General features: G+C 38.6%; 2 protein-coding genes, 1 long non-coding RNA gene and 2 other non-coding genes across 5 annotated transcripts; 1 reads left to right on the plus strand and 4 right to left on the minus strand.

Annotated features, from left to right (window-relative positions):
• Window positions 1–4: 4 nt before the first annotated feature.
• LOC129349403 (uncharacterized) lies at window positions 5–3,513 on the plus strand. The gene is made up of 3 exons (XR_008602393.1): window positions 5–151; window positions 251–287; window positions 3,381–3,513. It is a non-coding gene; the product is annotated as an uncharacterized LOC129349403 (long non-coding RNA).
• On the minus strand, window positions 3,464–15,192 carry dnase1l1 (deoxyribonuclease I-like 1). The gene is made up of 9 exons (XM_023265161.3): window positions 14,928–15,192; window positions 11,727–11,885; window positions 10,800–10,888; window positions 9,360–9,449; window positions 8,720–8,832; window positions 7,471–7,583; window positions 7,221–7,378; window positions 5,561–5,657; window positions 3,464–3,918 (listed from the first exon to the last, which is right to left on the minus strand). Exons 2-9 carry the CDS (start codon window positions 11,874–11,876, stop codon window positions 3,769–3,771), a joined length of 960 nt encoding a protein of 319 aa, XP_023120929.1. The 5' UTR covers window positions 11,877–11,885; window positions 14,928–15,192; the 3' UTR covers window positions 3,464–3,768.
• Window positions 15,193–20,990: 5,798 nt separating this feature from the next.
• On the minus strand, window positions 20,991–25,336 carry rpl10 (ribosomal protein L10). Its single transcript, XM_023265176.3, has 6 exons — window positions 25,237–25,336; window positions 23,270–23,328; window positions 22,716–22,823; window positions 21,903–22,041; window positions 21,521–21,683; window positions 20,991–21,213 (listed from the first exon to the last, which is right to left on the minus strand). Exons 1-6 carry the CDS (start codon window positions 25,257–25,259, stop codon window positions 21,058–21,060), a joined length of 648 nt encoding a protein of 215 aa, XP_023120944.1. The 5' UTR covers window positions 25,260–25,336; the 3' UTR covers window positions 20,991–21,057.
• Window positions 21,295–21,427, minus strand: LOC111565165 (small nucleolar RNA SNORA70). The gene has a single exon (XR_002745852.1). It is a non-coding gene; the product is annotated as a small nucleolar RNA SNORA70 (small nucleolar RNA).
• LOC111565164 (small nucleolar RNA SNORA70) lies at window positions 22,989–23,121 on the minus strand. Its single transcript, XR_002745851.1, has one exon. It is a non-coding gene; the product is annotated as a small nucleolar RNA SNORA70 (small nucleolar RNA).
• Window positions 25,337–25,909: the final 573 nt, after the last annotated feature.

The following is a 25,909-nucleotide window of genomic DNA, read 5'->3' on the forward strand; positions in this document are numbered from 1 at the left end:
CACAACAAGGTGAGGATGACAGAGAACGATACAAATGTTAACATGGTTTTGCTGGATGATAATATTTCTGCCAAATCATGACTGATTACAATGTTTTTCTTGGTTTTGTTTAATAGCAGGAAGATACACAAATTCAAGCATTTTCATAGTGGTAAGTTAGTTTCTGTCTTGTGTGTTCACTTTTGACAACGCTTGGTTTATCAATGAAATTGAATCATGACATTATTTTTTCCCAATTTTGTTTAAAAAGGAAAATGAAGAAGAATCATCAGAACCAATACCACCAGGTAGGTGGTGACTGACATTGCTTTTGAACCACAGTTCAAAAGCAATGTCTGATTTTCATTGGTTAATTTTCATAGAATTTTTATTTATTTTTACTTTTGTCAGATTCAAATTATTTCTGTGACCATTGTGAGTTTGTCTTTCATTAACTGAGGGGTACCAACAATTTTGTCCATGTGTGTATGTAGAATGTGACATCTTTAGACATTAAATTAGCTACCAAGATATGGCAGCAGGTAGCTTAGCATTAGTTAATGTTGAAGAAATTTCACTCTTAGTTCTGCGAAGTTTGCTGTAGTGGGGTGTTTATTGGTATTCTGGCATACAGTGGGCTTACCAACACAGAGCATGAGTCTGTGAAGGTAAACCGACCCAGAGCATTCTGCGAGTACCCCTTTTATAGGGATGTCAGAGGGTGGATCAGAGGGTAGAGAGAGGGGCCGTATGTAAACACAAGGGTGAATAGTGGTTAATCTGCATATAGTTGGTAACCAGACGGTAAGACAAAAAGAACAAAGAGCAGTTCAATCAAAGGATCTGGCATACAGATGCAAATGGTCAAGGTGTGACACCAAAAGTTAAGGGAAGTGCAGGTGATGGTGGTGGTGGGGGGGATGTCAGACAGACAGTAACAAATAAAGATAACAGAATTGTGGATAACCATGGGAAATGGAATGCAGGGGGTGACATGTGACACTAGTAGCAAAAGGTGTGCTATTTTCTTCATCATTAACCTTTTATCTGATCATCCAGATAGTCACCATTTTTCGGTGTGATAGTCCAAGTTTACTGGGTCATGCTCACGTTATTTTTACTTGCCTGCATCTTTTATTTTATTACTGTGGTACACAGTAAAAAACAATAGACGTTATTAATAAAATTTATTCAATTACACCAATACACACAATTATAAATTAGTATTTTAAAATTATATTTCATAGAAAATAAAATATAAAAATAATATATAGAAAATTTATAGTATTTAATGAACAATTATGAATTTCTGTTTTAAAATTGTATTTAACAGAAAATAAAATATACAGTTATTTTATAGGTCTTTTTTCCCTTTCGGCTTTTCCCTTCAGGGGTCACCACATCGAATCATCTGTCTCCATCTAACCCTGTCCTGTACATCCTTCATGTCTTCATGTCCTCTTTCACTACATCCATAAACCTCCTCCTTGGCCTTCCTCTGGGTCAAAACTTAGCGTCCTTCTACCGATATATTCACTGTCCCTCCTCTGTACATGTCCAAACCATCTCAGTCAGGCCTCTCTGGTTTTATCTCCGAAACCTCTAACGTCCCTCTGATGTCCTCATTCCTGATCCTATCCATCCTGGTCAGTCCCAGAGAGAACCTCAACATTTTAACCTCTGCTACCTCCAGCTCTGCTTCTTGACTTTTCCTCAGTGTCTCTAAATCATATAACATCGCTTCATACCTCCACCTCTCTAGATTTTCCTCCACCTGATCCCGGCACTCACTACAGATCATAGTGTCATCTGCAAACATCATAGTCATGGACATTCCTGTCTATCCACATCTCTCAGCCTGTCCATCACCATAGCTGATCCTTGATGCAGTCCCACCTTAAACTCCTCTGTTACTCCTACAGCACACCTCACCACTGTCTCACAGCCCTCATCCATGTCCTGCACCAGTCTAACATACAGACTTCCTCATGCAACACCACAGTTCCTCTCTCAGCACCCTGTCATCTGCTTTCTCTAGCTCTACAAGGACACAATGCAACTCCCTCTGACCTCGTCTGTACTTCTCTATCAACATCCTCAAAGCAAATATTGCATCTGTAGCACTCTTTCTTGGCATGAAACCATGCTGTTGCTCACAAATGCTCACTTCTGTCCTTTGTCTAGCTTCCACTTTTTCCAATTCTTCTGTAGTTGCCTAAAAAGCTCTTAAAATTGGCACTAGCATCTTTTCACTCCCTAAGATCTTGTTGAACAACCTAGTTAGAAGCTCTACTGACACCTCTCCTGGACACTTTCACACCTCCACAGGTATATCATCAGGACCAACTGCTTTTCCACTCTTCATCCTCTTCAATGTCCTCCTCAGTTCTTGTACTAATCTCTGCTACTTCCTGGTCCACAACAGTCACCTCTTCTATTCTCCACTGTCTCTCATTTTCCTCATTCCTGAACTCTTCAAAAGACTCTTTCCATCTTCCCATCACACTTCTGGCACCTGTCAGAACATTTCCATCTCTGTCCTCAATCACCCTAACCTGCTGCACGTCCTTCACATCTCTATCTTCCTGCCCCACCAACCCAATAAATCAGTCTCTTCCTCCTCACTGTCCAACAACCACACAAGTCATCCTTTGTTAGGCCTTTGCCACCTCTACTTTCACCTAACGCTGCATCTCCCTGTACTCCTGTCTTCTCTCTTCAGTCCTCTCAGTGTCCCACTTCTCAGCTAACATCTTTCTCTGATTAATCACCTGCACTTCCTCATTCCACCACCAAGTGTCCTTTTCTACTTTCCTTCCAGATGACACACCTACTTGTGTCCCTGATCACATTAGCTGTAGCTGTCCAGTCATCTGGAAGCACCTCCTGACCACCCATAGCCTGTTTCACTTCCTGCCTGAAAACCACTCGACGCTCTTCCTTTTTCAGATTCCACCATTTTATCCTCTGCTCTGCCTTCGTCCTCTTCATCTTCCTCACCACCGGAGTCTTCCTACACACCACCATCCAATCAGGCTACACTCTCACCTACCACTACTTTGCAGTCAACATTATCAGACGCTCTAAAATGCAAAAATAAAGGAATCACCTTCATTTTGAATTACTGTTCCTGAAAAGTTAGAAATAAAAAAACAGAAGAAGGATGGATTTTTCGTGTCCCAAAAAGGATTGTCGACACGGCACTGTCTTTAAGTCCTGGTAATACACATTGGTAGGTTTTTGTGTTAAATTCAAGTGTTGTTGCGCAGGAGGAAGAAGAAATTTATTTGTCTGGTGGTTTATGAACACAGTTTGCTTTTCTTATTCTTAGAACTGAATTCAATTTAATTTTATTTATATAACAGCAATTACAGGTCAAATTGTCTCAAAACGCTTTACAGAACACATCTGCCTGAAAACCCAGAGCAGCCCTAAGGAGACGGTGCTGACTGAAGATGTCGACTAAAAGACAAAGTCACCACAGTTTAAGATCTGACTTGAGTTTAATCCATTATAAATAGCACTCAAAGCAACATTCAACAAGAGTATTTACAACAGGTAAGTTTCTTATCAGAGAAACATTTGTATATTTGATATTTATTCAGTTTATTTTACATGACAAACAGACTGTCATAAAGACACTGATGATGCTGCAGGTGTCATCCAGTTTATAAAAATTCTGCCTAAATATTTCAGGATATTCAGGTTTTTGGCAAGTTGGACTCCACAGGTTGAGGAATCATGAAGTCAGCTGTCCTCAGATTCTAATGCTGTTGGTTTGTTGTTCAGCTACCATGGTAACATTTGAAGGACAAAATGGCCGAGGACGAGGAAAGAAAAGAGCGATTCCTGATTTGTTGGTTTGTTTGCGCCACCGAAGGGACTGTTATCGACCTTCAGCTGGACCTCCACAGGGTAGTGGTCGCTGACATCCAGAGCCTGAACAAAAAGCACAAAAGCAACAGTTTGCTAGCATCAGCACACATTTAAAAAACTAAATTCTGGCTTTCTTTGATTTGTTTTTTTTTTTTTTTTTAACATATTTTTAGCTCTGTTTGTCGAATTGTGTCACATTTACGCTAACAAGTAAATTGTTTTTCCAGTTAGTTTCAACGTAATTGATGTCAGAATTATGTTCTTTAAAGCAGCGGTCTTCAAACCCATGGGCTGCGGACCGGTACTGGTCAATGGGTCATGTGGTACCGGTCTGCACAGAAAGAATTAATAACTAACTTTATTTCTGTTTTATTTATTATCTGAGTCTGAGTGATGGTTTATTTGGAAAAATGACCGGATTCTCTCCGTCACATCCGTATGTGACTCACTCATCACGCATGTCAAGACGCTTGTCTCTGTCATGTGATACATTACCGCTAAAATTAAACCCACAAGCTAGCAAAATGAGTAAAAAACAAACGTCTTTGGAAAGTTTCTTTGCAAAGGGGAAAAGGCCCAGTGAGGAGACAGAAGAAGAGCCTACGACTTCCAAGAAAAGAAAGCTGCATTTAACAGACAACACCAGGAGTCCTACTTAAAATATGGATTTATTGTGACAGTGATTCCCTCACACCAAACCTGCTCTGCATAATATGCAGCGACCGACTCTCTAATGAGGCAATGAAGCCTTCAAAACTGTTTCACCACTTAGAGAACAAGCACCCTGCATTAAAAGACAAGCCTCTGGAGTATTTTAAAAGAAAAAGTGTGGACAAGAAGGACAGAAGCAGTTACTGAGGGCCACCAGATCAACAACTGCGAGTTCACTGAGAGCATGATGCTTGGTGGCTAACCGTGTTGCTAAGGCTAAGAAGCCATTCACTACTGGTGAAGAATTGATCCTGGCCACCACTAAAGACATTTGCTGTGAACTTCTAGGAGAGGCTGCATTTAAAAAGATGTCGCTGCAGAGAAACAAGCTCAGGCCTCCCACTGATTCAGCATTATGGTGAGTTGTATTTTTCATGCACTTTGTATTTGTTTTTGTGGTGTATCTTATTGTGAAGGCATGTTTAAACATTACCATAGTGACCAGAGAGTGTTAGGAGGCAGAAAGGATGTTACTCATGCTCATGTTGTTGGCGTGATGTTACGAGGACTCTGCTAATAAAGCTGCATATGAGTACACAGTGGATTCACATTTATTATTATATTTAGAAAATACCACAGTTTTTATGCCAGTCATATCATTTTATTTTGTTATATTTATCCACCACACCTTAAAGGCCAGTCCATGAAAATATTTTCTGACATTAAATCGGTCTGTGGTGCTAAAAAGGTTGGGGACCACTGATTTAAAGGACACATAAATGAACTGCATTAGAGTCAGCAGGGGGTGATTGGGGTGGATGGAGGACCTACAAAGCATACAAACATCCAGACTCACATCTGTGATCAGTTTTAGGCAACAAAAGCACTTTGGTTGAGGTTAATGACGGATAAATGCTAATACAGAACTTATGTCCTGTGGCTTTTCTGTACTGAACCAGATCACGTGTTCCTTCAGAACCTACATCCTGATGGAATTTAATATGTATGAGAAGGTAAATTCACACACATACAGACACACAGAACTTTATGTTACCTGGTCCTCTGTTAGCTGATATGCCTCTTGGAAGTTAAATGGTTTGGCTGAAGAAGGAACAATTGCTCTGTGAAATGTTTCTCCGTGCACAACGATCCTGTCAGAACATACAGAAAAAAAGCACACGTTTTACCCATGTTGCTAATTTTTCAGAATATGAAAGTATGCTAAAGAGCTGACCTTGCATAAGCTTTTAAAATGAAGTCATTTTCTGCAAAATACATGAATTTCAAAGAATTTTGCAGAATCAGGAGCCTCGCTTATAGAACGTAGTTAAAGTAGCGCCACAATTCAACTCTGGTGAAATCTAAGAGGCCAGAACTCTAACAGAACAGCCTGGCTTTGAAAACAAAGCCTGAACTGAAAAAGGAAACATGTAATGAATGAATGAATGAACGAGTATTTAAATAAAGATTTGAGGCTGGAAAAAGTTCCCTTTGAAAAACAAAACACAGATATTGAAAATAATGTCATTTTGTTTTTGATAATTTTTTGTATTTTTTGTATTTTGGTCCAATGGAATTTACACTAATTTATTCCAGTGAGATTAATATGCAAAGAATGTTTTTAGAATAAACTGTGTGAACTTTTGTTTCCTACAATCAGGTTCATTGGACCACTCACAACCATCACTCAGGGTAAATGATTGGCGTCTGGCTTCACTCTAGCATGTGAAATTTTAGTTCTTTAACTGCATTTCCACCAGAGCCAGAGTCCAATTAAAGTCCAAAAAGTATGTTTTACCCTCAAAAAGGAGATTTCCTAAAATTTCAGAAACTTTTGGGGTTGCTGAATGATAACTAGCATCTTCTCCAGCCTTTTAAAAATCTGCAACTACAAAACAAAGGAGAAAAAAAAGTTTTCGTTCTGTTCTGTTCTAATAACTTTCTCAGAAAGTTCTGCAAAGCCGGATGTGTTTTTTAAGCCAAACGAGAATGTACTTAAAGGCAGAATAAAGTCTCAGGAACTTCTTACACTGTGGGATTTTCATGGAAGAACATTCAGTATTTTGTTATTATGTCACCTTACAGGAATGCTTTATAAAAAAAAAGGTCTCAGGAATTGAAAACATTTTCTGAATGTTGGTTTGTGAATTTTGTTGTCATGAAACAATAATCTGACCGCAGCTTCCAAATATCCTCTGAGTGTTAAAATGTCCTGTCTTAGTTCACTTTTAACATTGTAGGAACATTATTTGAAATGATACATGTCCTTAAAATGTTCTTTACACATTAGATTAAAATGTTTTCTTTAAGACAATATTAGAACCTGTGAATATTGTTAGAAAATGTTGTGGGAAAGTTTTCTCCTTGCTTGCTGGGATTACCAAACTATCTGGGCTGAACACAAGTTTCTGCTACGATTTTTATCCCAAAACTCCAGTGGTTAGTGGTTATTTAGCCTTACATGGGCTGACGACAAAAGCCAGGCCTTTTTTTAAGTATTTATACAAAGGTAGGCACCCAGTGAGAGTCTGAGAACTGTGATCCACAATGAGAAGGTTGTTAAATTCATCATTGTTTTGTATTTTTGAGTGCAAAAAATGACCTTTAATTTCACCACTTTGTCTCATCTTGATGCTGCTGTGAAAATGCAGAGCACAAACAGCCGAAGGAATGTTTTAGTTCCTTGCAGAGTTCCCAAACATGAGTCCCTTCACCTGTCGTAGGAGCAGGATGTGGTCGATCGCACGGTGGTGTCGACGTCATCTGTTATGAGCCAAAAGAGGTTGTTTTCTGTAAGCAGGCGCACATACTTCCTGTTCTTCTTAGCCAGGTAGCCACAGTCAGCATTAAAGTCTCCAAGAAGCATCACGTTCTGCTCACATCCACACAGCAACAGTCACAGTCAGAATACAGCATATTAATAACCTGAACTTTAACACTGTTGTTTTCAAAATGAGAGTTTACCTCGGTTCTCCACATCTTTCTGACACGTTGCAAAACATCGTAAAGTGCATCAAGCTCCTTGGTGGTGTTGCTTGGAGTCGTGTGCTGCGGTATGAGGGTGAATTCTCTAATAGCTGCAGATAAAAATGGAGGTTGTAGGGAAAGAGAATGCAGGGAAAAGATGTTCAAACTGCTAAACATCACTTTTACACTTTTCATTATTACTCTGCCAAGGAACATGACAGAGTTATGTGACGATCGGCGTTGGTTTGTCCGTCTGTTTTCCTGTCTGTTAGCAACATTACTCAAAAATGGACAAACGGATTTAGATAAAATTTTCAGGGAAGATCAGAAATGTCACAAGGACCAAGAGGACCAGGAGGATACCAGTGCTGTTGTTGCTTAGTGAGCACCGTGCTAGTAGGTTTAGCCATGGATGCATTAGATATTAGCTGCATATGATGCTGCCAAACAACCTAAAAAGCCCAGGCGCCCCCCAAAAAAACATTTTGCATCCCATCTTTCTTACTTGCTTACCTACAATTACTCTGCCAAGGAACACGGCAGAGTAATGTGAGGATTGGCGTATATTTGTCCATCAGTTTGTCTGTTGTTGCAACATTACTCAAAAACAGACTAACAGATTTGGATGAAATTTTCAGGGAAGGTCAGAAATGACACAAGGACCAAGTGATTAGATTTTGGCAGTGATGCGGCTTATAGTCTGGATCCACGGATTTATTATAGATTTCTGCATCATTGCTAGATAGCGGCATGGCGTCGCTGTAACTATGACAACAAGTGAACACTACATCAGCTGCCTGCTGACGATCACATGATTGTGATCCTACTACAAATCCACCACTCTGGACTTATCAGGACTTATCTGTCAAAAATGATACAAGGAACAATTTTAAATTGTGGGGGTGTTTCTGAGTCCCATCAATTCCCGCCACCCGCTACATATTTAAGTCACGCAATTCGGTATCCGTAGCTACATAGCGTACACATGCATAACACACGCATGTGCTCAGCGCAGTCATTTTGTTTGTGGGTGCATCTGCATTAAATGGACACATTCTATGTTATCGTGATTTCTGATCATCAATAACTAATAAACAAATGCTGCATTTATCTTAAAAAAAAAAAAAAAAAAAAAAGCTGCATTTCTGACAGTGCCATATGGGGGAATGAACAGCCTTGGCAGAGTACTGAGCTCTCTGAGTGTTTTTCTTGTCCTAACTGGGAATCCTGAGTGTCAGACCCCTACCAGTCTTCGGGGCTTTGAATCGGACAACAAAAGGCTCCCTGGAGAAAGCATCTACATCTCCTGGTTTATCATCTGGGTACTGATACTGGCCAGTTACTGTCACTGAATCCGTCCTGCACAGATACAGAAATTACAATACAAACATTACTGCCTGTACAATCGTGAACAAAAGTTTACGTACACTTGTAAAGCACTGAGGCAGTTATGATTCCTATAACTCTAGATTTCTATGATGGAATCACTAAAACACCAGTCTTTGTCACAATACAATCATGCATTTCAGATATTTCATTGTTTTATTTTAGGTCTTCTAGAAATACAACAAAATCTGCTGTATCAAAAATATACACACAGTGACTTGAATTGTCAGTCGTGGTCATGTAGAAAGTTTTGTTTTTTCCTTGACTTTTCGTGACTCCTCTGATCTAATTTATATGAATCACTCATCAGACTCAGCCACAAACATTAGAGCGGCTAAGTCTGAGGAGGTCAAAGATCTGAAAAAGCAAATGGATGACTTGAAGAAGGTCACGTGAAGCCATTTCAAAGCAGCTACAGATCCTAGAATCGTTCACGATTGTGTCTGTGACTTAACATTTTAGTGCATTGAGATACAAAACAGCACCTAGTTTCAGCTCACCTGTAAACAAACACATACTGCTCCTGGTACGTTTCAGACCTTCCCAGTCGCTCGCTGGCCACAGCTTTATACTTGTGTTTAGTGTCATACCTGAACACAAAAGATGATGTCAATGTTGCTTTCAATCATCTGAACCACAAAGTTTCAAAAATATTTTGCCGTAAAGACACTGATGATATCACCTAGACTCTTATTGGCATGTTATTTTGCCGTTGTACCCTTTTCCATCCTCTTTGATCCTTATCGCCACCTTATTTTACTGTTATACCCTATTCCATCCTCTTTGACCTTCATCGGCATCTTATTTTATTTTTATACACTTTTCTATCCTCTTTGACTCTTACTGGCATGTTATTTTACCGTTATACACTTTTCAATCTTCTGTGACTCTGGTGATAACAGCTAGAAACTAGAAACACTCAAGAGATTTTCAATTTTGCAATGCTCTTTGAACTAATCGTGTGTGCAATCTATTCAGTTCAGTTCAATTCAGTTTTATTTATAAATCGCCAGTTACAATTCAGATTGTCTCGAGACGCTTTACAGAACCCATGTGCCTGAGTCCAGTGGAAAACTCAAAAAAATCTAAGCTTTTAATTGTAACATCATCTAAATGGCTTTATTCCACATGTCTTGTTGAACAAAATTGCCAAAAACATATCATTTATATTAAAAACATTCTGTAAAAAACACTAAATTCTGTACTCTACAACGCAACAATAAACCCAATTGTGACTCAGCTGCATGCTACTAAAATTCTGGATCTGGGCTGAACTGCAGGCTGTGTTTACATGGAGGAGAGAGGAGAAAAGTATGGAAACACATTAAAAAGGCAAAAATTTTATTGTGAAATATCTATAGCATATACAGTCACCATTTTTCCCGTACTGGCAACACCTGTGGGCAAACTGATTCCAGGTTTTTTCAAAAAATTGTAAAATAAATAATCAACTTTTGCTTTTTCTTTTTGTATTGCTTGGCATTATAACTGTTATCCTGCAAGAAAAAAATGACATTTTTAAGGTTTTAAGGTAGCCATGATTGTTCTGTTTCCATAAAGGTGCAGGACTTTATATTACAGTAAAAAAAAAAAAAAAACAAGATCAAATTGAGTGAAAGTGTGATGGGAGGGGGGAAAAAAGCCCAAAAATGACTTTGGGTTCAGAGAGTTAGTTGACAAATATTGACAAATATTGTGGGGGGGCATAAACCTTTATCATATTGTAGACACTCCCCTCCCTTTTGATGGTAAAAAACAGGTATCTGTGATGTAAATCCTTGAAATGTAGTATAAAGGCTTTAAGGTTTAAAGTTAGACTAAAGGTAGAGACTAGGTGCCCGAATAAGTCTCTAGGAAATCAGTGTAAAGTGCATTTATCTCTGAAGTGACAGAAAGACAATAATGTGGATGGAATAGTGTGATGGTGACTGGATAATCACCTCTGGAGGCTGTCCAGCAGCTGTGGCAAAGCTTTTCCTTTACTGTCTCTCACTTCCTGAAGCAAACACACATCACAGCGAGTAATGATCTGAAAGAGATCAGCAACACAGCCACAGTAAGGTGATTTGCAGTGTAACACAGGAGTAGATGCTGAAATTTTAGAACTCCAGGAGGATACCAGCTCTGTTATTGTTTAGCCATGGATGTATTAGATATCAGCTGCGTATGGTGCAGCCAAACAGCCTAAAAAGCCCTGGCATCCCCCCAAAAAACATTTTGCAGCCCATTTTTCCTATTTGCTTACCTATAATTACTCCGCCAAGGAACACAATGGAGTTATGTGACGATTGGCATCTGTCTGTCTGTCTGTTCACAACATTACTCATAAACAGACTAACGGATTTGGATGAAATTTTCAGGGAAGGTCAGAAATGGCACAAGGACCAAGTGATTAGATTTTGGCAGTGATGCGGCTTATAGTCTGGATCCACGGATTTGTTATAGATTTCTGTATCATTGCGAGATAGCGGCACAGTGTCACTGTAACTATGACAACAAGTGAACACTATGTCAGCTGCCTGCTGACGATCACATGATTGTGATGCTACTACAAATCCACCGCTATGGATTTATTTGGACTTATCTGTCGCAAATGGTACAAGGAACATTTGATTAAATTGTGGGGGTGTTTCTGAGTCCCATCAGTTCATGTCGCCCGCTACATATTTAGGTCATGTGATTCAGTATCTGTACATAATGTACACAAGCGTAACACATGCCTGTGCTCAGCACAAGATGTACAGATGTAAAAATATGTAAAGATACATACACTGTCATTTCAATAGTGACTAAATAATCTCTGATATTTAACACAAAGGTCAAATGTCAAAACCTCCTCAACAAATCCACCTCTGTCTTTATCTTACCCTGGCAAGGGTCTGCATAACTTGGCTGTTCTTGCTTTTGGACTCCCCAAAGCTGTGGAGGTTGAAGGCACAGATTCTGAAGTCTGAACGCCCAAGAACATCGCTCACATCCGCGAGGAAGAAGAGCAGGAGGAGGGAAGACGACCTCATGGCCCAGAGCTGCAAGAGATTAGAATCAGGATTTAATTCAATTCAATTCAATTTTATTTATATAGCGCCAATTACAGTCAAATTGTCTCGAGACGCTTTACAGAACCCATATGCCTGAACCCCCAGTGCAAGCCAAAAGGCGACAGTGGCAAGGAAAACACCCTTTTAACAGGGAAAAAAACCTCGAGCAGAACCCGGCTCTAATGTGGGGGGACCCATCTGCTGCTGGCCGGGAGGGTTGAGAGGGACAGAAGAGGTAGAGAGGTAGAGATAGAGGGATAGAGGTAGAGATAGAGGGATACAGATAGAGGGATAGAGGTAGAGGTGCAGAGGTAGAGATAGAGGGATACAGATAGATACATTGTTCTTTTATCCGATCATGAACGGCACTATTTGCTCAACATACAACTCTTATCAACCAAGTGAAATTACAGAAAGTGCTACTTGGGTGGAATTTAGGCACACTTAAGGATTTTAGAAAGTACTATTTGTGTGGAATAAACCTTTACATGGATAAGTACATGCAAAGATAACCATTAAAACCATACTTTGCCGGTTAGAAAATACCAGTTGTGTGAAATAAACAGTTTGAACTAGTGCATGGCCAGAAAGTTTTACTTTGGTGGAATTTGGGCATATAGCTTTTTCGTAGTTTTAAACTAACTAGTAAAAATGCAAGCACACAAATGAAAACCTTGTGGTTGCAAATAGTCTGGGTGATGCAAGTGAGAGATACCAGATCAATTGAAAAATGTTTGTTGTGTATAAAAATTAAATGTATTTAAATACATCCGTGTAAGGATATTGTGGTCTGGAATCTTCCTGTTTTTTAACTGACTCAGCACCCACAGTGGAGCTTCCTGTTTTGTACAAACAATTTTGAGCCACAATCATAAGCCTGGAATGATTCTAGTAAATATAATTAAATAACTGTTTTATTGTTGAGAATTGGATGGAAAGACTAAGCACTCATGGCTGTTTGTTACACAGGCTGCTAGAGCTGTGGGGTTATTAGCTTAGCTTAGCTTAGCATAAATACTGGAGGTTTTCATGCAGAAGTACATGAAAGCTATTTAGCTGTAAGCTAATTGCCACTCAGCTGCTGCTTTACCTTTAGCATGCAGAAATGAGAATGGTATCAATTTCTCTTAAAATGTTTCACAGTTCATGTGGAGCCAAGAGATAGTTTTTAGTGGTTCTAATAATATTAATGTGCAAAAATGACAAGGTTTTTAGGTTTCTCTTTCATATTGTTTTACATGCTAGATGTTTATCTCTAAGCTAAAAACTACTGGGCTTTAGCTTCACATGTAGCATACAGACATAAGAACGGTATCAGCTTTCTCCTTTTAAATAAGTGCATTGTAAGTGTATTTTAAAAACGTCCTGCTATTCACATCATAGACCATACGATTGATATAGAGCCAACATAAGTTACAGTACATGCTAGCTGTTTAACTCCGAGCTAGCCACCACTCGTCTTCAGCGATACATTTAGAGTTACATGACAGTGACATTAGTTTTCTCCTCTATTGTTTGGCAAGACACTAAATAAATGTATTGTTAAATGTGACACTAGCTATTTAGAGCCAAACCAAGTTAGATTAACATTAATGAGCAAGATGAAAAGGTTTATTGGCTTGTTTTTCATTCAGTTACATGCTAGCAGTTTAGCTGTATGCTAGCCTAGCTCTACATTTAACACACACAGACAATATTGGTATCAGTTTCTCATCTATTGCTTGGCAAGACATCAGGTGAGTATATTTTCAAAATGCCATGCTATTTATATCATAGACTATATGATTTATATAGCGCCAACATAAGTTATAGTGCATGCTAGTTGCATAGACTGTATATATGTTTAGCTGAAAGCTAACCACCACTCGGCTTCAGCGTTACATTTATAGTATAGACATGAGAGTGACGTTAGTTTTCCCCTCTATTACTTGGCAAGACACTAAAGACATGTATTGCTAAATATGACACTATCTATTTAGAGCCAAACCAAGTTAACATTAATGAGCAAGATGAAAAGGTTTTTTGGCTTGTTTTTCACTCAGAGTTACATGCTAGCAGTTTAGCTGTATGCTAACCTAGCTCTGCATTTAACACTCAGACATGATAGTGGTATTAATTTCTTATCTATGACTTAGCAAGACAGCAGGTGAATATATTTTTAAATGTCACACTATTTATTTTAAGTCAACACAAGTTATAGATACATTAATGAGCAAAAACAACAAGGTTTTTTAGTTTGTTTTTCATGGAGAGTTAAATGTCACACAATTTATTTTGAGCCAAGTTCTATTGAAACAAAAATAATTATGAACACTTGTTGAGCTATTCGGTGAGTTGATACAGGTACAGCTGTTCATATCTCCTAAAAATAATATCCAGAGTCACATTACTTATGTCACGGTTTTTCAGTTACGGTCACCCAAGGTTTGATGTTTTATTTTTAATTTGTTTAGTTTAGTTTATTGATTTTTTTACTGAAAACCTGCAGCAGATTAAGAAGCAGGAAGGGCTTCTAGCACTGCTCTGATCTGGTGAGTTTGTTCAGTGTCAGGAGTCAAACAAACCAGTTGTCATCAGAATTATAGTCAAATTCAGCATGGGGTTTACCGCTGCTAGTTACACTTCTGTTTTCCAACTAGCACACATGTGACAGCTTTAGGCAGCTATACACTGGTACATGTATGTCTTGGTTTACAGGAAATCTGTTTCCATTTGGACAGCACTGTCCTGGGAAGTGGACTACAGCTGACAGCTACAAATCTGCTGAAATGTGAGCTTCTGTTAAAATCACTCCTAGGTTTTATGCCCAAATCATTAACATACAAAGTCTCAGCTGAATATATGCTTAGCTTGCAGAGTGTGTAGCATTTCCTTCAGCTCTCTTTCGCTGTTTATCTGCCTCGGTCATCAGCACACTCACTCAGTAACATACAGGCATCAGATTACAGGTCACATTCTCCAATAGGATTCTTTTTTCCTTGGCTTTGGTTGTCAAAAAGAGTAAGTCAAAGAAAACCAGCAGCAACTTACCCGTTTTGTTGCCTCTTAAACTTGCAGGGTGTGTTTGTTTCTTGCTCCTCCTTTCTAGTGATTGTCAGAGCTAAACCAGCCAGTTAGTTTCCTGTGGGAGGGACTACAGAAAGTCTAACTGCAGGCTCCAGCATAGACAAATGACAGATTCAACACAACAGCTGTTTGTCCGCTGACAGTCACACACTGACTTCAGGTCAGTTCACAACAACACAAATCTGACGGAGTTTTTGAAGCAACATCTGAGCATCAGTTCAGAAACAGGATCAGCTCCGAACTGAGAAGGACCTGAAGCTCCGACATCTACAACCAGATCAATTCAGCCGCTTTCCTAACGCCTGACGTCATGACGTCATGACGTTCCCCCCACGCTTCTCCGAAGAGTCCCATCATCTCCATGGTTACCAAAAATACCCATCTCAATTATTTTATGAAAAATGGCCCAGTCGCCATCTTTGTCTAAAACTGTAACCCTAAAATATACAGAAATTATTGAACATGTTTTAAACCTTAAAATAACTTTTAAAAAAACAACCCAAAAACACAAATAATCCTGCATAAAATAAAGATGTTTGATGTGGACAATATTCAGAGCTTTTCCCTGTTTTCTAACAGTTCCCGTGTAAACGAGTCATATTACTGGTCTCAGCACAAACAAACCAAAGAACCACATCACATGAAATAAACTTTACATTAGAAAGAAGAGCTTCTGAGGAACTTCAGGGGTCAGAACAGATCAGATTCTCAACATTTACGAAAAATAGTCCAGTTGCCATTTTCCTCAAAACTTTCAACGTCAAATGTGAAAGAAAAGAAATAAAACTTCCACATTTTCAACTTTTTTTTATTTTGGTGGAAAAAAAGAAATGTTAAAAAAATGTTTCTTAAGAACCTTCACAATCAAAGATCAAGAAAATATTACAAGTTTTACTGATATACATGTAATCACTTTAGATATTTTTAGGATTTTTTGGAAGATTTTTACTCTTTTTTGAATTTGACAAGAATTTTCTTTCCAAATTCGGGGGATTTTATTTTTCACAAAACTTTTAAGGGAAACTTTTAAGGAATTGTTGGGATTTGATTTTCTTCCTGAAAGTTTTGCAAATTTTCCGAAATTTGGGGATTTTTTTCAGACAAGGAAACAGTATTTTTTCGTGTCCGTAAATGAAGACAACAGGAGGATTAACAGACTTTAAATTCAACAAATTATTCTCATCTTCGGACTGAAGCTGCTTTCAAAGTGTCCACAGAGATCAGGATGCGTGAGACGCAGGAAAAGCATGAAATGAATTTTCTTACCTGAATTACTGCAGGTGCTTCTATCCAACTGCTGCTTTCTCCGGCTGGTTCTGGTTCTTCTTCTTCTTTTCTCGGTGATCCGCTGAGGTTGGTCTTCAGGAAGGTCGGTTTCCAGATGCTTTCCGGCTTTCAGAGCTTTCTAGCGATCAGGTCAGTCTGCAAAAGGTCCAGATAAAGTTCAAGTGCAAAAGGGGCCGATGGAAGTTCACCTTGTAACTCCAGTCCAATCACACAACTAAAAGAGTCAAATCACATTTTGTGCTTAACGACGATTTACAGGCACGTGCAGGGAGGAGATAATAATAATGAATAATTATGGAATTCGTCAAGACATGATCATAATGAACATAAAAAACATTCATTTGTTGTCACTTTTAATAAAAATGTATGCAAGATATATCCCATGGACTTCTAAAGTCCCTCAGCTATATATCCACCCATATTCTAAAGTAATCATTAGTGTACAGTTGCATCTAAACCATTTTAAAATATGGAAGAAAAATCTTGATAAATAACCAATACACAGAGAAAATTTTTAAAATGTTTTGATTAAAGACTGAAGAACAACTTTAAACTCAGAAAAAAGACAGAACATAATGCCTGAACACAGTTTTGCAGTGTCAGCAATGCTACCGTCATTAATTTACATTTTCTTGAAAGAAAGTAAAAAGTATTCAAGTATCAAGTCCACACAAAGTGAGATCAGTCTCTGCAGCATCAGGGCTTAGAAGATGGGAACATTTCAGCAGGCATTCAGCACAAAAAAATCCTTTTCACTTGTCCCATCTGGAGATGTGTAGGACATCACTGGGAATATAAGGTACACAGTCTAAATGTCACCAAGAAATAGTTGTACCTCAGTGTGAACAGCTGGCTCTTTACTAGAGAGCAGGAAAAACAGGCAAGTTGCAAAGGGTTAATCCAGCGTTCCAACAGCAACATTTAAAGACTGGACCTTAGGACTACTCATCTGATTGTATCACTGGAAATTATACGATTAAATTAAAGGGAAAAATCACTTTTAATCTTTGTTTTTATGAAACACAGGAACCTCAAGAAATTCAAAGCTTTTTCGTTTTCATCAGGTTATTTTCTAAATTGTTTCGGCAACAGTTTTACATGATGGTGCAGCATTCCAGCTGATTTTAATATCTATCTATAGCTTTTAGAGTTTGAATTGTGTCTAGTCCTGTACGCTGAAATAAATAAACTTTAAGATTTGCAGTATATATATCATATATATACACACTACTGTTTAAAAGTTTGGGGTCATCCAGTCAGTTTCACACTTTTATCCATGTGCTAACATAACTGCACAAGGGTTTTCTAATCATCAATTAGCCTTTCATCACCATTAGCTAACACAATGTAGCATTAGAACACAGGAGTGATGGTTGCTGGAAATGTTCCTCTGTACCTCTATGGAGATATTCCATTAAAAATCAGCTGTTTCCAGCTACAATAGTCATTTACCACATTAACAAGGTCTACACTGGATCTATCATTCATTTAATGTTATCTTCATTTTAAAAAATGCTTTTCTTTTAATAACAAGGACATTTCTAAGTGACCCCAAACTTTTGAACGGTAGTGTATGAACTGATTCAACATAGTTTTTCAATTTAACAAGAATTTACATATTTATCTGAAGTTCTATTTCAGTTTACTGACTGAGTAGAGTGAAATGATGTTTGGAATAGCAGGTAATATATTGAACTGCTCCTCTGGTAGTACTGCATCCATGTGAAAGCAGAAATTTACAGGAAAAAGTTAAATTATCTGTTGTAGTTTCAAATATCTGGAGGCCTAAAGTGTACTTCAAGAGCCTCTAAAAGGAAACAATTATTGACCAAATTATGTCCAAAATATCAGTAGAAACAAACACAATGATTAACTTATTGTAAAGGTTCTTTTACATCTGTGTGGTCTCCTCTAGTGGGAATTATTTTAAATGCACTATCCTTAGGATGTATGATATTGGCTGTTTTTTTTTTTTGCCAATATTGTCCAACTCCCAATTTCCAAATCCGGTATCAACCGATACCAATATGTTTAACTAATTTTAGGCAACATGACGTATCTCCTGTCATGGAATTAACACATCATGCCTAATTTTATTGTGATGCCCCATCGGATGCGTTCTCAAATGCAACAAGGTTTTCCAAATGTAAACATTGTGCAAAATATGAAAACTACTTCAACTTTAGTTATGGAAAAAATGACCTTTTTTTCTAATTGTCTGAAACAACAGTTCACTCTCTCCCTCTCTTCCTCCTTCTATGAGTCCAGTAAATGCCGGTGAAATCCAGGCTTTATTTAATCAGTTTTTCATGACAAGCAAAAAAAAAACTAATCAATAACAATACTGACTGATGTTACATTTTTATTCCAATATCGGGCCGATAACTTCGGTGGGAAGATATTATCGGACATCCCTAGTTATCTTTCAATTTGAATCCCTTGCGATATGTTCTGCAGACCTTGCAATATGCCCTCCATTCTTTCTGATCCATGTGAAGACTTGGTGTCTTAATGAGTTCCTGAGATATTTTGGTTTAAATTTAGCCTCAAACATTAATGCACAAATAAATGTACTTAAAGCGGGTCGGCAGGCAGTTTTTATAATCCAAAATTGTCTCACAAAGTATTTGGTATATCAAGCTTTAAAAAAATCACAATTATCTTTAAAAATATTTATAGTTTATGATATAAAACTTCGGGCTGCACAGTGGCGTAGTGGTTAGCACTTTCGCCTTGCAGCTAGAAGATCCCTGGTTCACGTCCCGGCTTTCCCGGGATCTTTCTGCATGGAGTTTGCATGTTCTCCCTGTGCATGCGTGGGTTTTCTCCGGGTACTCCGGCTTCCTCCCACAGTCCAAAAATATGCTGAGGTTAATTGATTATTCTAAATTGCCCGTAGGTGTGAATGTGAGAGTGATTGTTTGTCTCTGTATGTAGTCCTGTGACAGACTGGTGACCTGTCTAGGGTGTCCCCTGCCTTCACCTGAGTCAGCTGGGATAGACTCCACCCCCCCCATGACCCTAATGAGGATTAAGCGGTGTATAGATAATGGATGGATGGATGGATATAAAACTTCATGGCATATCAAGATGGAGATGGATGAGCAGAAACTGTTCTGAAAATTTGATGATTTGAGAAAAACAACCCAAATGAGAAACTTGATGTTGTCCTAGCAAGTGAAGTTTTTACTGTGTTTAAATGTTCTTCACAGAATATTTCATCCCTTTGAAGGTGCAGAGTCACCGTCACACAGCTTAAGTTTTTTTCGATGAAAAGCCGTTTTACTGTCGGAGGAAATGAATCATGACAGTATTTCACATATAGCAACAGAAGGCGCTAAAACACAGTCCAGCTCGTAGACTCTTTATATACAGTCTATGGTCCAACCACAATTTTGAGGTTGTTCTAGGATCCAGTGGTTGTTGAGGTTGCTGTTAAATCTTTAAAGTAACAGAATTCTTATTTTGTCACTTGTCTTTAAATAAGTCCACTAGCATAAGGGTCATTCCAGAATTGGAGGATATTTTACGTCCCACCCATCAAATTTCAAATAATCCATGTACAAAACACTAAAACATGCAGTTGTGTAAAATTTACTTGTGTTGAGAACAAATCTAAAAAAAAAAAGAACTAGGAGAAAAGAATGTTTGAAAATATTTTTGAAAATGCCAAGTAAGTCTGAAGTTTCCCCTAAAATGTCATTTTTCTCTCGTCTCACCCCCTGATGACCAAACTGAATCTCAAATCAAACAATTAAAATGAAATTTAAATCTCCTTTTTTGGTATTATTTTTTTCATTGATGCCTCTTGTAATTGTGGAAAAATTTTTTTAATCAACATATTTTAAATAATAATTACTATGCATGGAGCGTGTTATCATCAGATCAGGCTTGACTTTTCGAAAACCTTCTTGTTTCAAATGGGAAGTTTAGGACACATGGACATTTATCTGTGAGATGTGTTTAATGAACAAAAAACATTTTTTAAGAAGCATTGTGGGGAAACTGTTTCCAGATCTTGCATTTTGATGGGTTGGACACCAGGGACTACAGTTTGTGCCTCAAAGGAAGTAGTTTGTACACTGAACAGTTTAACAAAAACAGAAGCTAAATTTATTCCTTTGCTGTTAGGACTGTCAGATTTCAGTATAGCATTTTATGAAACCACTCAGGCCTGATACCTTTCCGACTATTATGCACTTAAAATAACACAGAAAAGGCCTGTGGACTTTACGCACTTTAACTTGGATCATTGCTTTTTTAGGTTAATCACACAGCAATGCACATTCTGAAACTGCATTTTAGTTCAGCCTTAATACAACTGATGTGTTGCTTATGTGTCCATTTACATAAATTCTCACTAGAGGTATTTTAATCCAAGACACTAAGTTCAGTTCAGTAAATATTTCCTCAGTCCCACTGTATGATTTGTCAGAGCTAAAAAACAAAAATCTGGTGTTTGTACACACCCCTGGCTCTGTAAATGTGAAACTAAGAGGACACAAAACACTTTTCCAGCACATCTTGTGCACATTCGTGTTTGTGGATAGGACAAGGGAAAGGTAAGAGTGGGAAAATGAGGGATGATAAATCTGCTAAATGTGACAAATATCAATCTTTGTCCAGAACTGCAGGGTTCACCTTTCCAGTAGAAGCGTACGTCCTACTGAAGATCAGAGTCTGGATACAGTTTCATAGTATATTCATCCTGATAAGTGGAAATCAAAGCCACGACCACAATCACTTTTGTAATCAAACCCTCTTTTATTGTTTGTGTGTTGACAGAAAGCTTGCAGCAGCAGCAGCTCTAGTTGGCGTGCAGAGCCTTCCAGCGGGACAGAGGGCCTCTGCTGGGGATGTACTTCACCCCACAGCCGTCGGGAATCAGACGCTTCTCGGCCATCATGTCGTCAAAGTCGCAGGCGTTGAACTTGGTGAAGCCATACTTCTTGGAAATATGAATCTGTAGGTAAGAGCAAAGTCAGAAGTCAATCCAGGCTCAGAATTAGCATAATTAAAGGCCAGCTGCAATTGGCTGAAGGAACTTTGTGTCAGTGGTCCCTTAAAGCACTCAGCACCTCCCAGCTGAGGACATACACAACCAAAGAGTCGCTGTCTGCAGCCTTTGCACACCACAACCGCACATGAGCAGAACTGGTCGGCTTAATAGACTGCAGAGCTGTACCAGATAGCATTACAGACACACACTAACTCAGCTAGTGTGCGTCCGGAGCAAAACAAAATCGCCATCAACAAGGTTTGAGCATTACCTTCTGGCGACCGGGGAACTTGAACTTGGCTCTGCGCAGAGCCTCGACCACGTGCTCCTTGTTCTGGGCCTTGGTACGCACAGACATGATCACCTGACCGATGTGCACACGGGCCACGGTGCCCTGGGGTTTACCGAAAGCACCGCGCATACCAGTCTGGAGCCTGAGAACCAGGAGGTGGACACGAGAACAGAACGTTACCGAAACATCAGTGTGTTAAGACAGCACTTAGCTGAAACCTCCAGGAAGAAAAAGTCATTTCACACATTTACATTTGTGCCATGCATATGAATACAGAGTCTAAATTCCAAATCATCACATATTTAGCCTTTTAATGATGAGAAGCTTAAGCAAGAATTATACAAAGACGAAAGATTCTCACCTATCAGCTCCAGCGCAGGATAACATTTTGTTGATACGGATGACGTGGAAGGGATGCAGACGCATACGGATGTGGAAACCGTCCTTACCGCAGGTCTTCACCATGTACTTGTTAGCACAGATACGGGCAGCTTCCAGAGCTGCAGAGGCGACAGACAGTAGAATATATGTGACACTAGTATTTCTGCATGATGGATGTACAACAGCTCACCTCAATGTACAACTACACATGAAAAACGGCATCAAACCCTCCTCTGAACGACCAAAACCTTATTAAAACACACATGCAAATGTTTCCTACATACTTTATGTATCCACACATTTACATCAAAACACCTGAAGTAATGGACACTCATATGCATACTGTACATTTATGTATGTAGAGTTTCTTTACATGCACAGCAGAAAGCTCCTAATAAACATAACTCTATTTCTGCATATAAAAAAACTACACAATACACTTCATATCCCAAAACATACATCCATGTATAGGCACATAATCACATGAGAGGAAGGGAAAAATGAGACTGTATTCATCATCATGTTCATCTTCAGATTGTTTCTCCCCCATTTATCAATTCATGGATTAATCAAACTGCACCCCAGAAGTCTGTGAAGCTCCAGGAGAAGTTCTGAACTGTTTATGTTTTATTAAGTCCAAAAAGACTCCAACAATTCCATTTCTAATGATATGATGAAGAACAGTTGCTAATCCTCTTTGGTGACAGTAGTAGTAGTTGGCAAAATAAATGAAAAACTGGTGTCTGGTCTCATGTACATCTGCAAGTTTGGTCCTGACGCCTCGACTGCTCACCTTCTGAAGACAGCTGCTCGTACTCATCAGAGACCATGTGGCCGCACAGAGGGAACTCATCTACCTTGGCCTTCTTCCTGCCCAAGTCGAAGATCCTGATCTTGGGATCTACACACAGCAGAAAAAAGAAACGGGCAACAGTTTAGTAACAGCTCTTAAAACTATACAGTCACATCTAAGAGAGCTGGATTTACACTCAGACGTTCAGATCAGCGCCACTAACAGTAACAGCAAAAGAAGGAGGCGATGGATTATCCAAAAGCAACGATGCTAGTTTGTCTCAGTGGTCCCTTAAAGCACTCAGCACCTCCCAGCTGAGGACATACACAACCAAAGAGTCGCTGTCTGCAGCCTTTGCACACCACAACCGCACATGAGCAGAACTGGTCGGCTTAATAGACTGCAGGAAAAAACAACAGACCGCTGCCACACGATTACGTTTAAGTCAAAATAGCATCATATTAATTAAAGGTCCAAAAAAAGCAGCTACTACACACTGACTTTCTACATTTTGAAGTCAACACTAATGATGAGTAAAGAGTCCTATAGCTTACCAGGTACACCCCTGCAGAAACGGGACTTGGGGTATGGCTTGTTCTTGCAGTAGCGATAGCTGTGGGGGACACAAAGTGGAACCTTTTAGCCATACTAGTTTAGTTCTATCTGATTTAATCTTTCAGTCAATAAATCTTATTAACCTTCTGAACACTAAACCTACAGATGGGTTAGTACGACATGTTATTGTTTTAAAAATAAATAAAAAATTGTCCGATTTTTAATTTTTCCTATGGTCCTTAAACTAATCATGTGTGATTGGAGGTTCACTCAGGATAATTAATTTAACTTTAAAATTCTATTTTATCAAAATCTTTCTAATCGACAGGTGTCATTTAAAAAACAAAAATAAATGAAGGACAGGACTTTATATTGCAGTGAAAATTTTAACTACAGTGACAAATGTGATGAGGAAAACGATAAATACACTGCTTGTTGAGGTGCACATGGTTAAAGAGTCTTTTTATTTAAAACTCTGTGGTTGTCTGAGCCTTTTCTTTCTGCAACCTCAAACTCATTCATTCTATGATTCAAACAGCTAGGAAATATAGCTGCTTTTTAAAATAGGTCCTGAAATGTCCTGGCAAATGGACATTGTACTTTTAAACAAACATTTGTTAAACAAGAGGACATTATGCATTTGCTGAGGACTAACTTCAACGGCACATTTCCCTTGGAGAGGCAGGACTGAGTCAAAATAACCTACAGCAGCGGCGTTTTTAGGATCTTGACACATTGCATCCAGCAGAGTTTGGACTTAATCTGACAACTGCACCATTTTCCAGTAATTTCAGAGTAAAACTTCCTACAAAATGTAAGGAGCTTTGATTCTCACTAATTAAGGTCATTAAGGCCCAATTTCCTTCTGTGATTAGCCCACATTGACATCACATTTAGTGCAGGTTCTCAAACTTGTTTGTGCCTTAGACTTTGTCTAAGCAATTTATATAAAACAATTAAATGTGTTTATTATTACTGGGCCACCTGCAGCTATTAAAGATAATTACTTTAAAGAGGTCACGTTCTATATGTAGTTAGTGGAAAGCTTTCCAACACACAATGTTACTGCTCCTTAATTTATCATTTGAATAATATCTGCAACATTTTTGATCAATTTTAACATATAATGGGACAACAAATGACGGCTACTTTATTCTTACTTTTTATAAAAGACCCAATTTAGACACAACCACTGACCTACAGTGCGTTTTTGTAATAAGGTACATGTGTCTCAGTGCAACAGTGGGGTCCCTGATCATTAGTTTTTATCAGCAGTGGAGCTCTATGGCACGAAGGAAATTATACAATTTTCACAACATTTTGATTAGAACTTAATTTTAATCTGAGAGGTATATTCATCTTAAGGCTCCCAAAGTCTTAAATGTCAACATCACAGTCCTGCTATCCAGAAGTAATATTTCATAACAATTCTTGGCCTACAATATAAATTAAACTGTAGAGGAACTATTTGTCAGAGTGATGTTTGGAACTAACAGATATATTACAAGTGCTTTTCTGATGTTTAAAGTGGCTCGCTTGTAACAGCCAAAACATTCACAGGACTACATTAAAGCAGTTTGCTTACAGAAAGCAAAACACACTATTAACCTGACATTACAAAGCTTTCTGAACCGCAGGTGTAACGTAGATTTTAGTAGAAGTTAGGTTTGGGAGTTTAGCGTCAGCGTTAGCTTAATGCTGGCTAACGTTACCGTAACAAGCTAGCGCTACGTATCAGCGAAGTGACACTGTGACATTTTCGGGGTATACTTGCATTCATTACAGCTAACATTAACAGTTAGGAGAAAGATAGGTGTTTTAATGCTATTACTGAACCACAGTGTGTCTAGAGGCCTGCCGGGTTGCCCTCATACAGTCCACATGGTGCGGACCCGGAGCCGCTGCCATTTTCCTCCGACTGCGGCTCCCTCGGCCCGGCTCTGAAACCACAAAGAAGAGGACTTACCAGCGGGCTGGTCGGCGGCCCATGGTTGCGATCTGTGAATTAACAAATAAAGACGCGTTACTTTGTTAAATCGGGGCTCGGATTGGCTAAAAATAACTTAATTTGCCAGTTTGATGGAGAGCCGAAGAAAACGCGCTCCCACCACGCACTCACCTAATGGAGGAAAGGAAGCTGAAGCTGCTTCCGCTTCGTCACATGGACACGACCTGTTCGGATTTAGCATATTTTATATTTATTACTACCTTATTTTTTCTTCATAATGTGCCTTTGTGGTATAAATTAGTTTATATATAAAAAATATTTAAATATGAGATTAGTAAAATTTATTTAACCGCCGCTGACGGGCTTCAATTGAATGCTGGGAAATGTAGTTTTACGCGACATTACTTCACAGCCACGTTACATCAACCTTAACTGAAATTTAGCCCTTAAAGAACAATATTCATTTTCTTTTAAAATAAATGTATTGTTAATATGAATACAATATAGCTGGACAAATTTAGAGCGTAATTAAATCATGCCAGACTCCATTTTTCTTATTTTTAAACAAAATATAAAATCGTTAAAAGGGGGACTCTTACCTCAGGAGTAATTTTCATCAATACAAACATGGTGCATTTGTGCAATAATAACTTTTTTTTAACTGATGTTGCTCTAACTTTGACTGAAACAT

The sequence above is a fragment of the Amphiprion ocellaris genome, chromosome 8, assembly GCF_022539595.1.
Source record: "Amphiprion ocellaris isolate individual 3 ecotype Okinawa chromosome 8, ASM2253959v1, whole genome shotgun sequence".
NCBI lineage: Eukaryota > Metazoa > Chordata > Actinopteri > Pomacentridae > Amphiprion > Amphiprion ocellaris.